Raw genomic sequence first — 13,779 nt, 5'->3', positions numbered from 1 at the left:
AATAGAGAACGAGCGACCGTTAACAGGTGTGCTCTGTGAAACTAGTTGGCTGTAGGCTGCTCAGTCTGGCTAATTCACAGGGGGAAGAAGGGTGGGACACCTGGATGTAGGCCGTCAGATAACCAGGCGAATCGTTTCTCGAAACCAGCTTAAACAGAGTTTACTTCAGTTCTGGACAGGGTAAATCCCAGCAGATTTAGGAAACTCAACGGACCCGTTAGACGGAGAGCTGGTAGCACATCTCCCCTCTCAGAAGAGGAAGTACGAGAGTGAGAGAGTAGAGACAGAAAGGAGGGGGGGGGTGTTGCGCAACAACAAGTGGCGCCCAACGTGGGGCCCAGTCCAACGGAGTAGGAGGGCCCTATGGCCAAGTTAGTAAAAACAGATGTGAGGATCTGAATAGCTCACTTGGCTTGTTAACTCTTAAGGAATAGAGTTAATGGTGACTGATAAGGCCGTCAGTCACAACCCTTGCAGTAACTGTATAGCATACAGGTGAGGGAAGGCTTCTACTGAGGATAAATGACCGGATCCAGACAGTGAAGCTAGTAGCCAACATAGTCTAGACCCATCCCTGCTCGAAGGCTAAAGAGAGGCTTTGGGGGATAGACAACTCGAACCGACAGAGAGACGGAGTGATGGATGATCACTTCGAGGAGGAAAATCTGGGGAAGAAACCGGAGGAAGCCGGTCGTCCAGATCGTTTGGAAAAGGAGGAGACCTCAACAGAACTGCATCAGCTTCTACACAGCTACTGTGACTCAGACCTGAAGCAAGTGGGGAAGTTGGTTCCAAGAATGAGGAACTGAAACATCAACCCCTGACAAAGGAAAGCTGGCTCACTCTTGCTGGAGTGGTTCGTGATGTAATGCTGACCAGACCAGCCAGCAACCATGCAGAGGAGACGGAGAAAGGTGTCATCAGCCGACGATGGATGAGGAAGCACACCGCGTCCTCCACTGCAGCCATCGAGAAGACATCCGGCAACAGAGGAACAAACACCAGCAGCTGACATCATCACACAGACGCAGACATGGTTAAAGACATCCTGCTGGACCCGGAGCTTGAAATTGGGCCAGCACAACCCACCAGTAAGAAACGACCGCAAGAGACATCTGAGAAGCCAGAACAACCGGAATGGACAATCTACACCGATGGATCCAGAAAGGGGTCCGACCAGTCGGCATACTGGGGATTTATTCTGAAGCAGGATGGCAGAGAGAAATGCCGTCAGAAAGGAAAAGCTCCCGGTAGTGCTCAAGCCGGAGAAGTAACGGCAGTACTGGAAGGATTGCTGGAGCTGGTGAAAAGGAAAATCAAGAGTGCCAGGTTAGTAACTGACAGTTACTACTGTGCTCAGGCCCTTAGAGAGGACTTGGCCATTTGGGAAGAAAATGGTTTCGAGACTGCAAAGGGCAAGCCCGTGGCACACAAAGATTTGTGGAAAAAGATTGCTGAGCTAAAAATGCAGTTGGAGATAGAAGTTGAGCATCAAAGAGCACACACGCATGAGGGAGCTCATTGGCGTGGGAATGATGAAGTGGACTGTTATGTCCAACAAAGGAAGATCATCTTTGTCGGTACCGAGAAGTGGGACAGTACTCCCAGAGGACGGGAGGTCCCAGAAGAGTACGTGGTCGAGGTCGTGCGGAGCGTGCATGAGGCCCTTGGACATGCAGGCGTGCGACCTACCCGTAAGGAGCTGGAGGAGCAAGATCTTTGGATCCCAGTGAAACAAGTCCAACGCGTGCTGAGGGACTGTGAAGTGTGTGGTCAATACAACGCAGGTCGCCGAGGGCAGCGGATGGAAGGTTTGTTCATCAAGAGCACAGTCCCATGGGGTTCAGTCTGCATGGATGTAGCAGAGCCAATGGGGACAACAGGAAAGAGAGGTGAGAAGTACCTCTTGGTGCTGATGGACACAGTGACAACTGCTAGAAGAGCAGGTCTTCCCCTGCAGAGGAACTCCGTTCACGTCACAGAAAGCAGGGAGGCGAAGACACTTCTCCTTTTTGCTTAGGAAGGAAAAGGGAAGTTGCAGCTTGAAGTGTCACTGAAAACAGGGCAGAGAGTTTGGATTAAAGCTCAAGATCGGCCTGCAGCTACGGGGATCAAGCTGAGATTCAACGCCCAAGATTTTGTAAAGTAAGTACTGAACTTCAACACAGTACTACTGATGAAGAAAGGGGTCCATGAGGAAGCAGTGCTCAAGCCAGTTCTTAGCTACAGCGAACCAGAACATTACGAGAAGATGGCCAGAGAATCAAGCACCATGCCATCCTATATTAGACTGGCCACTATTACGGGAAGGTTGCCGTTCAAAGAACAACTTCAAGGCTTTGGACTGGGAGGGCCGTGAAGAAATTGGACTATGCTAAAGAAGAACTCCTGTCACAACCTGATGGATTAAACTGGAAAAGGGGCTGAAGTCGTGAGGAAGAAGCGGCGTCATAGAAAATCACCAAGATCAATTCTGTAACAAGGCATTGAAGTCAGACCCAACACCTGGAAGGTATGGATGGAAATCTGTTTTTTAAAGAAAAGAAGATGCCACTTGTACACTGTGAAACATTTGAAGGTGGTTTAATTTGAAAATAAGAGTCCACCTGCTGCCTTGAAAATGTAGTTCAAGTCCACAAAATTGTTTTGGTTTTATCTCAGAAGTTAGTTTATGAAGTTGATTTAACAACAAGAGACAAGTTATCTAGAATTTTTTTGTCTTGAATTCTGCGTTTTACTTAATGCCTTAAATTTAAACAAAATAGTTATTTCACAATAGGAGGGAGAAAACTATTGTCACCTAGTAAAGGAGCAGACATTTCTCTGTTAGTTTCATTCACAATATTGAGTTAAAGTAAATGCCTATTTTACTTTAGAATTATTTAGATTTTTGTTTCAAATTGCATTAATAAAATTTCTGATCTGATAAAATTTTTTGTACATCACAATGAATTCTGCTCAGAAACATCTAGTATGAACAGGGTTTTTTTTTTTTTTTTTTGATGACCTAGGAACTCTAGTTTATTCGACTCTTAGAGGATTGCAGAATGAATAAATGCTTAAAACAACTTACGATTAAATTTATCTTTAATGGACTCACACATTTAGATTTAAAATCTAAAACTTGCTGAATCTATTTGACTTAACAAATAGAAGATAGTAGAAACAATTGAAGACAGCTCAAATGTTTTACAGTCTATGTGTGTTATCAAACCAAACGCAAGCTGAATTCACCCCTCAATGCATGGCATCAGAAGCTTATTTTACAAGCCTACAAGCAACCGGAGGACTTAATTGTGTCCCACACGATGGATTGCATCCACAGAAGGAACTGTTTTGTTTTTGTGTTTTTTCCACCTTCATCACACTTCAACCTGGCTGTAAGTTTTGATGAACGGGTCCAAAGACTGCAGTTTTTTAATTGGACAATTCCTGATGCCTCTGACAACTCCAGTACCCCTTAACGACCCCAGCTATGGAATAGGATCATGATTACGGATAAAGCGTCATGATGCTTATGCTTTTTGCTTTGCTCTGCTGAACAGCCAGAATTTTTTTTTTTTTTTGAGGCCTTCTGTCTCAGCCCATCTTCCCTAAAGAACCATTCCACATCCTGAAGAACCGACAGTTCATCCAGCGAAGGTTCCTGTAGAAGAATCAGAGCGATCCAAGTTTTCTTCGACATTCATCACCTCATGGGGGAAATCAAAACTCCAAAGAGGGGGTGTCAAGAGAAGTGGAGTTTTGATGACTACACTGAGCCCTCTGTGAAAACTGAGGATGAAGAATCTGCATCTTCACATCCCAGACGAACATCTTCTCTTTCTAGTGGATGAGGACGGCGAACTGCAGGAGGGTGATGGACTCCCAGCATGTGAAAGGTCTGACCTCGTGGAGGGGGTGTCAAGAAAATCCGAGCTCATCCCACTTCCCCATGCTGGAGATTTTAGTTTAACAGTAATAATAAATAAAGTTATCTTTAAAATGAATCACTCAAGTGACATCAAGGCCCAACATTAGACTTAAGTGTCAATAAAATAAATCTAGTTGTGTGTGTTGTTTTTGTCTCATGCAAACTTTGCTTTAATTCTACTTTTTTCTATCTAATCATAAGAAATCATAGTCAGTCAGAGAGAGTCATTAAACAGGAAAAGCAGGTTTCCTGGAAAAAGAGGAAGTTTCCAGCCTGCAGATTTATAAAGCAAAATCTTTTAAGTAGATTTGTTCAAAGTGACCTGGGATTTATGGAAATGGGAAGATTGTTGTTTGATTAATAGGCATGCACCGATCCACGTTTTTCACATCCGATACCGATACCAATATCTGAGGTTTAGTATTGGCCGATACCGATCCGATACAGGAAAACTGCAGAATTGACTGAAAATGCCCCCCAACAAATGTAATGAATTACAAATTAATTAGATAACTGCACCAGAACAGCACACATAAATGTACCAATAGCTTCACAAGTTTGGTCAAACATGTAAAAACAACTTTAATCTGTTCAGTCAGTGCAATTAGGAGTAGAACAGCCCAGAATTAGACTAATTAGATCTGTCCCGACGGAGCGGATACATCATCATGATACCCAATCTAGATTTTTTTTTCAATATCCAATACAGATATAAATGATGGACATATATAGATTTTATCGCCATCACATTCCAAATTATTGGACTTTGATTCCTCAAAGTTGTGTTTTCAGCACATTTTATTTTAACCAAATAAGAAATAGCAAAACACCAGCTTTTTATCTTATTTGCTCACATGGGAATGTAAATTATTCAGTATGTACATTTGAGACAGATCCTTACAGAAACCCAAAGCAGATGTTAAATCAAAACACCTTGAAAACTTTTGAGAAATCTGCTGTAAGAGTTTCAAACCGAGAATCAAAAACAGCAAAAACAAAAAAAACAGTGACCTCAGCTCGAATCCTCGCTCTCTGCTACCTCTCACCTGTTTATTCATGAAGACGTAGATGACCGGGTTGATGACGGTGCTCGTCTTGGCCAGGACCGAGGGGATGATGCTCGCCTCGGGCGTGACCAGGCCGGGCGGCCCGAAGGTGGCCAACAGTGCCATGATCCCGTACGGCATCCAGCAGAGCAGGTAGCAGATCACCATGATCACCACCATGAGAAGGACGCGCTGCTCGCGCTTCCTGCTCAGCGACGCGTTGATCCCGCTCACCTGCAGGCGGCACAAGAGAGGAGAGGAATCAGAGGCTTAAGGACAGAAGAGACTCCCCTCCCGAGATGACGGGATCTGTTTAGGTTTAGGTTTTTGATGGCTGGATGTCTGCCGCTTGTCAGAGCTGATGGACGAAAGACAAAAGAGCCAATCAGAAACACTGATGTGAGAAGGAACAGGTTTGTGAGGAGGATAAAAGAAGAGAAAAAGGAGAATCCAGAGGAATGAGGTGTTAGCAAAAGCTGAAGAATGACTTGAGAGTTAGAGAAAATACTTTTTACTCTTTTTATTCGAATGTGTCTGACAAAAATAAGATGCTTTCAGAGCTTAGCTAAAAATCAACACTTACTATATAACAAAAACTGAACAGCTTCCTTGTTTTGTTCAGTCGATATTATAACTCGTTTTTTTCCTGCTAGTGTCCTGCTGCCAGCGGACGGAGATGAATCAGAATCAAAAACAAAGCCAAAAAAGAATCAGAAGTTCCATCGTGTTTGTGAGGAACAGACCTGTGAAACAAGGCTTTACTATGAAAAAAAAAAAAGAGCAAAAATGATGATGAATGACCGTCTTTGGAATTTCAGATTTGTGAAAAGTGAGCGCAGTCCTTCACCTCGTTTTAACATGTCCAAATACTGAATGTTCCAGGACAGACTGAATGTGAATTTAGCCTTCCTGTTTTCTGCCCGAGTCTCTCTCTCTCTGTCCTGATTCAATAAAGGAATCAGGGGTATGACTGCCGTCCTGTTTGTATACTGAAACAATTGAGTATGAAACGATGAAAACTAACGATGTACGAGGTCACTCAGGATGGAAAAGGTCAGACAAATTCACACTTTCTGTTGATCTGCCTGTAAGAAACAACTGACATGCCTTCTTATGTGGTACAGTTTTTTTTTTAATAGCTACTCACACTTTGATTCTTCCTCTGTCTTCCTTTGTTAAAATGTAACTGATCACTGAGTTGAGTTTTCTTCACTCAGTAACAACTTCCACACTGAAGAGTGTGTTGGATAGGGAGACCTGGTATCTCTTAGCACTCACTGGCTCATTTTTAAACAATTAAAGCGCATTCATACTGCTTATTAGTAACGTCCTGTGGGCTTGTGGGTATTGTAGTTTATATCTGTTGATGAGACTAATGCTGCGTTTCTGGGAAGTTTATAAAAATTGCACCAATGACGTAGAAGCACAGGCGTTGCTTTATATTAGATGTGCTTTTGATCACCATAAAGTTACTCAAATTGAAATTACAATAATAAATTTGCTTAATGAAAACACCAATTAAAAAAAAACTCTTGTAGTTTGGTAAACAATTCGAGGGTTAGGATGAGGTGGGTTTTTTTGTCGTATCCAAATTGATGCATTTTCCAAAACTTCAACAGAAACACTTTTTTCGCATCATATGAGTTGCTAGATCGACAGGCGGATGTTGCTACTGGTGGAAACAACAAAGAAGACGACAGGAAATAGTGGGAGTATGATGGTTTATTTTTATCTCTTTGACAGCGCCACTCAGTTTTTAATAGTTGTGTGTCATTTAAATGTGTTAACTCTTTGGTAAAATTTGCAACTACATTATCCCTAAAATGTTCCCAAAAATAAATGACTTGTCGCTCCAACGCCTGAACAAGCGTCTCCTCGTCCATCTCCTCTGACGGCTGACAGATAAGTTCTGGCCCCATGACTGAACTAATTGATGTAACTGTTTACATCTGTTGCCGCCACTATTTGTAACGACTCGTCACGTGAGGGAGCTTATTCACGTGTAATTTTAAATTTCATTTCTTATTTAATGATAATGTCACAAATGCTGAATTTTTGACATTAGCAGAATATTGAAGACTTGTGTACATATGTAATCTGGTACATTGAAAGAAACCAGATATGTTTTAATGATAATAATAGTTGCTATATTACATTAGCTCAATAAAGCTGGAGACAAGTTCATTCAGCGTTGTGACTCTGGAACCAATCCCTCTAATAAGCGTGTCCTTCCCCAGAGTCAATCAGGATGAGCTCAGTGCTCGAGCTGTGAAGTCGGATATCGCCACTTCTCACAGGAAGGGATGTGATTTTGCATTAAACAGAATAACTGTGTGTGTGTGTGTGTGTGTGCGCGCTTAGCGGAAACAGAGCATTTAACCTGCTAAGTGAGAGCTCAGGTTTCGCTGGAGGTAAACGATGACGGTGAAATGTTGGACGTTAGAGGAGAAAGGGCTTCACAAATACACCTGGTGAAACATGACTATGAAATGATCAAATGTTTTCAATAAACTCAGCTAGACATTAGCTAGTTTAACTCAATCGCCAGAATTCTTTGACTTGATTTTTTAAACTAGTTCTGTTTTTTTACACGTTTTATTTTTTACTTTTTAAGCTAATTAATTATTTTAACTCATATCTATTGTTATTTTTTTTCTCTCTTTTTAACAACTCCTACCAGTTATTTTGTGCTTGCTGTACAGTCCTTTGGTGCAACCCGATTGTTGTAAATTGCAGGATAAATGAAGTTGGCATTGCTACTTCGAAAAAACAGGGGCACACTTAAATTTTGCTTTGTCAGCAGAGCAGAGCTTTCTAACAGGATTTTGCTAAATGGACATGTAACTGCTTGCTCACATAAAAAGACGGAGTGAGCACTCTTCTGTTCAACAAAGATCCTCTATGCGGGAAAGAAATTAGATTATTTTTGAAAAGCCGATTTATTTTAGAAACTTTATCACTAAGTGAGACATTACATAGATTAATTGCACACAGATGGATACTAGAAAGCCTTTGTTTCTGTCAATTGTGATTTTCCACATAACATTTAAAATGGAAATGTGGGCGTGATGAGAAGTGCTTAATGCTTTAATGGTTGTTATTTTGAAAAGGTTCTTTTAATCTGACAAACAGAACTTATTCAAACTGATTGAATATGAATTTAAGTAAAACGTGACGTGGGAAAGCTGGGAACAAGTCATTAGAGCAGAAATAGAAAAAAAAAACAACTTTAAAAATTCTGAGAAAATTGTAGTTGCTTTTTTTCTTTATTTTGCTAAATGTACTAGTTGAAGTCAGCAGGAAACGGTTTTAAACTGGAGTTTTTCCTCACCAGACAAAAACAGCAGAGGAAGCTGCCAAAAACAAAACCTTACCACATAAACCACGACGTGAAACACTTCCACGCTCAAAAACACTTTCCCTCCGGCACAATTAGAGCTTCTATCCATCAGTGTCACCGACCGATGGCCAGCTCTCTTAGCCAAAATGACAAAGGTCACGACCTCCAAGAAGATCTCCAGCTTTGGCAGCCTTTGTTTTATGGCATTTCACCGACGTTTGCGGCTCTGGTCCTAAGAAACATTCCGACACCCAAAGAGAAACAAAAATACGAATCGCAAGAAAGACACTTGACCGTTACGTGTGAGAAAACAAAGGAATTGAAAGTAAAACCAGTTCCCATTTAAACGAAGAGCCAGTAGCACCATGTGCGGTTTTGGCCGCCTGTAGCTTGTCATTCTTTTAGCATTCATACCCAGAGCTGGGCTTTTCATCAGACAGGTGTGTTTGTACTTGTTGAACAGCGAGTTCCTGCGCAGATAAACGCTCCTCCATTGTGGCAGGCTAATCAAACTTTTCCGGGGACTGACAGCCACTTCACATTTTTCTCATTTACCCCCCCCCCCCCCCAAGAGTCTTCAATAACCCTCTGAAGTGGAGATTTTGTTTTGCTCAGGAAGATATTTGTGCAGAACTTCAAACTCTCGAGTGTTTACTTTCTCTGAAAAGGTTTGTGGAAAGGCTGCTGGATTAGCCGCTTTTACAAACGATGGGTTTACAATGGTCGGCTCTGGGGGACGGGAAGCAAGAAGATTTTGCCGCGACGGTCGGAGTTTACATGCGAACGGTGAGTTTTTGGTAACTTGTTTTTGGTTTAATGTGGAGAAGAAGTCTTAAATATTTAAATGTGGGGCGTGCCGTGGTGGCGTAGCGGTTAGCGCGACCCGTATTTGGAGGCCTTGAGTTCTCGACGCGGCAGTCGCGGGTTCGACTCCCGTACCCGACGACATTTGCAGCATGTCTTCCCCCCTTTCCTTCCCCATTTCCTGTCAGCCTACTATCATATAAGGGACACTAGAGCCCACAAAAAAGACCCCCTGGAGGGGTACAAAAAAAAAATGTAAATGTGGCTATGAACTGTTAACTGCGTTGGGTCCAAAACAGAGAGAAAACTAGAATCCTCACAAAAGTAGGAAATTGTAAAAGTTTTTTCCACATTCACTTCAACATAAAAACTGGTGGGGAAAAAAAATCCAATTATTGTTGCTTTATGAGGAAAGATGTTAGAAAACTGCAAAAGCACAAAATGTTACCAAGCAATTTTGGCCTACTTTCGTGTGTAAACATCTTTGTACACTTGAAATAAGTCAAAACTAACTTACAAGTCACTTTTTAACAAGACATAGGAGCTTGTTTAAAGTCAATAATAATATTGGAGGAACATTTCTAGTTCCACTGGCCGAATATTTCACTTACAACAAGACATTTTACTTATGTTGTCAGAGAAACTAGTACTTTTTGTTCCATTTTCAGCAAGTTCCTATGTCTTGCTGAAAAGTTACATGCAAGTTGGTCTCATCTCATTTCAAGATATTTGCACTAAGAACTAGACCAAAAATACTTTGGTGGGCATTTATCGTATTGTTTATCGTGAAAAATTTCTTATTCATGATAAGAAATTCGATTTATTGTTGTCACTATAAATTTGAAGCAAAAGAATTGACAGTGTTATTGGAAATGTAATTTTTGCCATTTTCTCCGCTGTTTGTTCCATGAGAGCGTCAATAAAATTATTTTTTTTTAAGTATTTGGCGTCCTGATGGAGCCTATTTCAAATGGGAATGTTTTTAAAGAACAATGCTGTGCCGTACAGACACAGCCAAAGAAACAATTACCTTTTTTTTTTTTTTTATCATAATCTATATCAATATCACAGTAAGACCTCAAAATATGATGACAGGATTCCAAGTCCATATTGCCAATTTCCACTCAATGCAGCACTCAAATAGCCAATAAACACATTCTTAGAAGCTCTAGAGAATTAAACAAAGTTCAATGTCAGGTCGAGAATAAAGATTTGTGGATTTGCGGTGCCGTCCAAACTGAGAAAATATGAAATTAGAGCATTATTACTCTATCGTAGATCTGAATGGTGCTGCGCAGCCGAAGGTTTCAGCTGCTGTTTATGGCGGATTATATTCGATGAATGATTCTTTTTCTCTCCATCAGTTTACCTTGAGGATTACACAGGCAAATGGCTGAGCAGAGCAGACATGTCTGAATGCCTGGTGAGGCTCAAGTTGAAAATGATAAAAAAAATTGTACAACTACCTGTTGACGGAAAACAACAGGGAGAAACAAAACGTCTAGACAGCTGAGGCGGCGTTCCTCACAAGGACTGATGCTGCCATCATGGAACCTCAGATCCTTCTTTATTAAATTGTTTATATGGACAGATTTGGCTGTTTTTGGGAACTAAGCTTTAGTCTACTTTGGAAGAAATTTTAACATGTTGTACTTTGTCCCTTTATGTGAAAATTGCTTGTTTTGGGAAAAGAAAAGGAAAAACTGAGTAATGATCGAAGTTCTGTACACCATCTTGCACTAAAATATTAACAATAATAAAAAAAAATGCGGGCACTCACAACATTGGTTAAATTCTCAGTACTGAAATATGTTCTCAGCAGTCAACGCTTACGAAATAATAGAGAATGTAACAAGGCACGTTACATGTTCTCTCTTAGTAACCAACAGTAGCTGCGTTTACTTGTCAATATTCCTCTAATGTTGAAAAAACAAAATTCTGCAATTCCGCGGAGCGACCAGCTCGTACGTCAGAGCCACGTTCAAAGCACAGACAGTGGAAGGTTCCTTGGTTTTTCCATTAACCGAGGAACACAGTTAAAATCACGTGAATAAGTTTGTTCACGCGATAAGTTGAAAAACATGCAATGCCTTCGTCCTCCAACTACTTCCTGTCGTCTTCTTCGATGTTTCTGCCAGTAGCGACATCCGGTTGTTGATCATGTGACTCGTGTGATGTGAAAAAAAAAAAGTGTTTCTTTGCAATTTTGTGAAATAAACTAATTTCCATATGGCCAACCAACCCCCCTTATTGCACTTGATTTTGCTATAAAATGATACTCGGTGGCTGGAAAACACATAACACTGCACCTTTAAAGCAAAAAACAAGAAGAAAACCTAAGTTGTAGCTCAAATTTTGCAATTTACTTTCCTCTCATTTGCCGCAGGAAAAAAACAAACTTCTTAGATTTCACTTTTGATCAGTATGTGCCATAGAACAGAGCAGCAACACCTTCAAAGGTACATTTAAGAGAAAACCTGTTGTTCTTAACAGATTCTTGAATAATAACTGGACTTGTGAAAGTGTGTGGAAGGTGATATGGACAGATGACAGTCTGGCGCCTTATCAGTTCATATTGGCCAGCTGTTCACAATCTCCCTATATATTCTACAGAAATGCGCAGTCTGCTTCTGTGTCCCATCTCGTGTGTGCGGTCACCTGCTCTCCTGAATAAAGAAATAAATAAAAAAGACTATTTCACTTAACAATATATAGTTATGTATTTATATTTGTAGATAATCTCCATCTGTAAATGGCTTACCATGCTTGATTATTTCCTGAGTAGCCACGAAACTGGCACATGTAGTGGAATTTGCGTCTTAATCCACTTCTTGAAGTGACTCCTGCTCGCTTCTACGGAGCCCTCTAGGGGACATGGGGAATTTTTTCTTTTTCGCAAAACCTTTTGCGTTCCCTTGCAATACTCTACTGGTCAGTTATGCAGCATAATTGAATACTGCAAGCCTTTCTTACGGTGGGCGCCGTACTTTCTGCTTTAATATAAGGTTATGTGAGGTTTTTCCTTAAATGTTAGTATCTTTTTGTGAAATATCTGAAATTTTATATCTTTCTTTAGGATAGAAAGGCGCCACAAACCTACGATATAAACAGAAACCTTCCATAAGTAGGAAAGAAATAAAAATACATCCTAATTTGGACTATTTCTGAGTTATTATCATAAATCATCTGACAGTTTTGATTGTGTCTCTGTTGTGTTCGTAGTCTGAATGGTTTAAAGAGCTGCTTTCAGTGCCGCTCCATCTCAGCCTTAACAGACATAAACATGCAGTAAAAAAAAATCGATTTTCAATCAGTGTTTTGCACCAAACAGTTTTTATTATTAACAAGTTTTCATTATTAAAAACACGACAAACTAATGATGGTAAAGGGATTAACTCTGGGTTAACTCGGGGAATCTCATCTGTCCGTGTATCAATCAGCTCCAAACCTTTTCTTTGTTCTGTCACAATTATCGATTTATTCCATTTTGATGATCAGGCTCCAAACTTTGCAAGGACTGACCGCCCCGCTCACCGCTTCCTAAAACACACAAAGCCAGTATCCTTCCCATCCATACCTGGTGACGTCACGCCCACATCGACACACCCACCACACCTAAGTGTCAAAGCCTCCTGCTCCTGTCATATCAATAATTACTTATTTCATTCATAAGGCTCTTACAGAGCCTCAGTGAAAACTTGTTTATTATTATTGCATACTGTACTGCATCACATAACAGTACAGTATTGCGAGGTAACGCAAAGGTTTTGCGAGGGAACGCAAAAGAAAAAAAATCCCCCATGTCCCCTAGGGGGCTCCGTACACTTCAGCCTTTCGCATCAGCTCTGAAACGGCCTTTTTTCTCTCCTCTCCCTCGGGATATTTTTTAGCAAAGACAGAGTGTTTGTTCTCGAAATGTCTTTCAACATTTGACTTCTTGTTGTTTGCCAGTCTTTCGCCACATATTAACCAGCCTGGTGAACCAGTTTCATCAGCGGTGAAAGCAAAATGATCTGTCCACGTAGCATTAAATGTTCTGCCATCTTCACAATGTTTCCTTTTATTGGATTTATTCATGCTGTATCTTCCAGGCAAGGATCAAAACGTCAATAAATCAGTGCGCTAAAAAAATGCGGTCTGCCAGACAGGAATGCCTGTCGCACATCGGCGGACATGACGTATGTTTCTGGTGCTAAAAATGTTCAAAACTTTTTGTTTTAATGTTACAAGTTTACCATAATCTTCAGATTTAGAAATTTATTTTAAAAAATGATTTTAATTTATAATTTTTTAATGATTTAATTTTAATAAAATATTCTATTTCCAAAAGTCACTGGGAGCCACAACAGAAGGATGAAAGAGCCACACGTGGCTCCGGAGCCATTGGTTGCCGACCCCTGGGTTAGGTGAAAGAACCGTGAGCGCAGCGAGTCCCGGCCGGGTTCCTGCGGCGCGGCCTGAGCGACGTGCGACAGGCCGTCCGTCTGAAAAGGCCCCGCATGAAAGCGCTGACGCTGGCAGAGCAGAGACCGTACACACTGCTGAGTATGAAGGAGGAGGGTGTTAAAACGTGTGCCCACGTGACAGCATCGACGGACAAGTTGTCGTCGTTAACGCGAGTCGGACTGGCTAAAAAAAAAGAGATGAGGTGTGGTGTCAGAAACTAAACTTCAGAA

General features: G+C 41.1%; 1 protein-coding gene across 1 annotated transcript in view; it reads right to left on the bottom strand.

Moving 5' to 3' along the window:
* LOC114146943 (vertebrate ancient opsin-like) overlaps positions 1-13,779 on the bottom strand; it is a 100,422-nt gene that overhangs the window by 21,804 nt on the left and 64,839 nt on the right. Inside the window, exon 3 of the mRNA XM_028021405.1 lies at positions 4,960-5,193. Within this exon, the coding sequence (XP_027877206.1) occupies positions 4,960-5,193 (234 nt within the window). The remainder of the gene's footprint in view (positions 1-4,959; positions 5,194-13,779) is intronic.

Source organism: Xiphophorus couchianus, chromosome 6, assembly GCF_001444195.1.
Source record: "Xiphophorus couchianus chromosome 6, X_couchianus-1.0, whole genome shotgun sequence".
Lineage (NCBI taxonomy): Eukaryota > Metazoa > Chordata > Actinopteri > Cyprinodontiformes > Poeciliidae > Xiphophorus > Xiphophorus couchianus.
The sequence above is the reverse complement of the archived record's forward strand: the minus strand, read 5'-3'. Positions and strand labels throughout refer to the sequence as shown.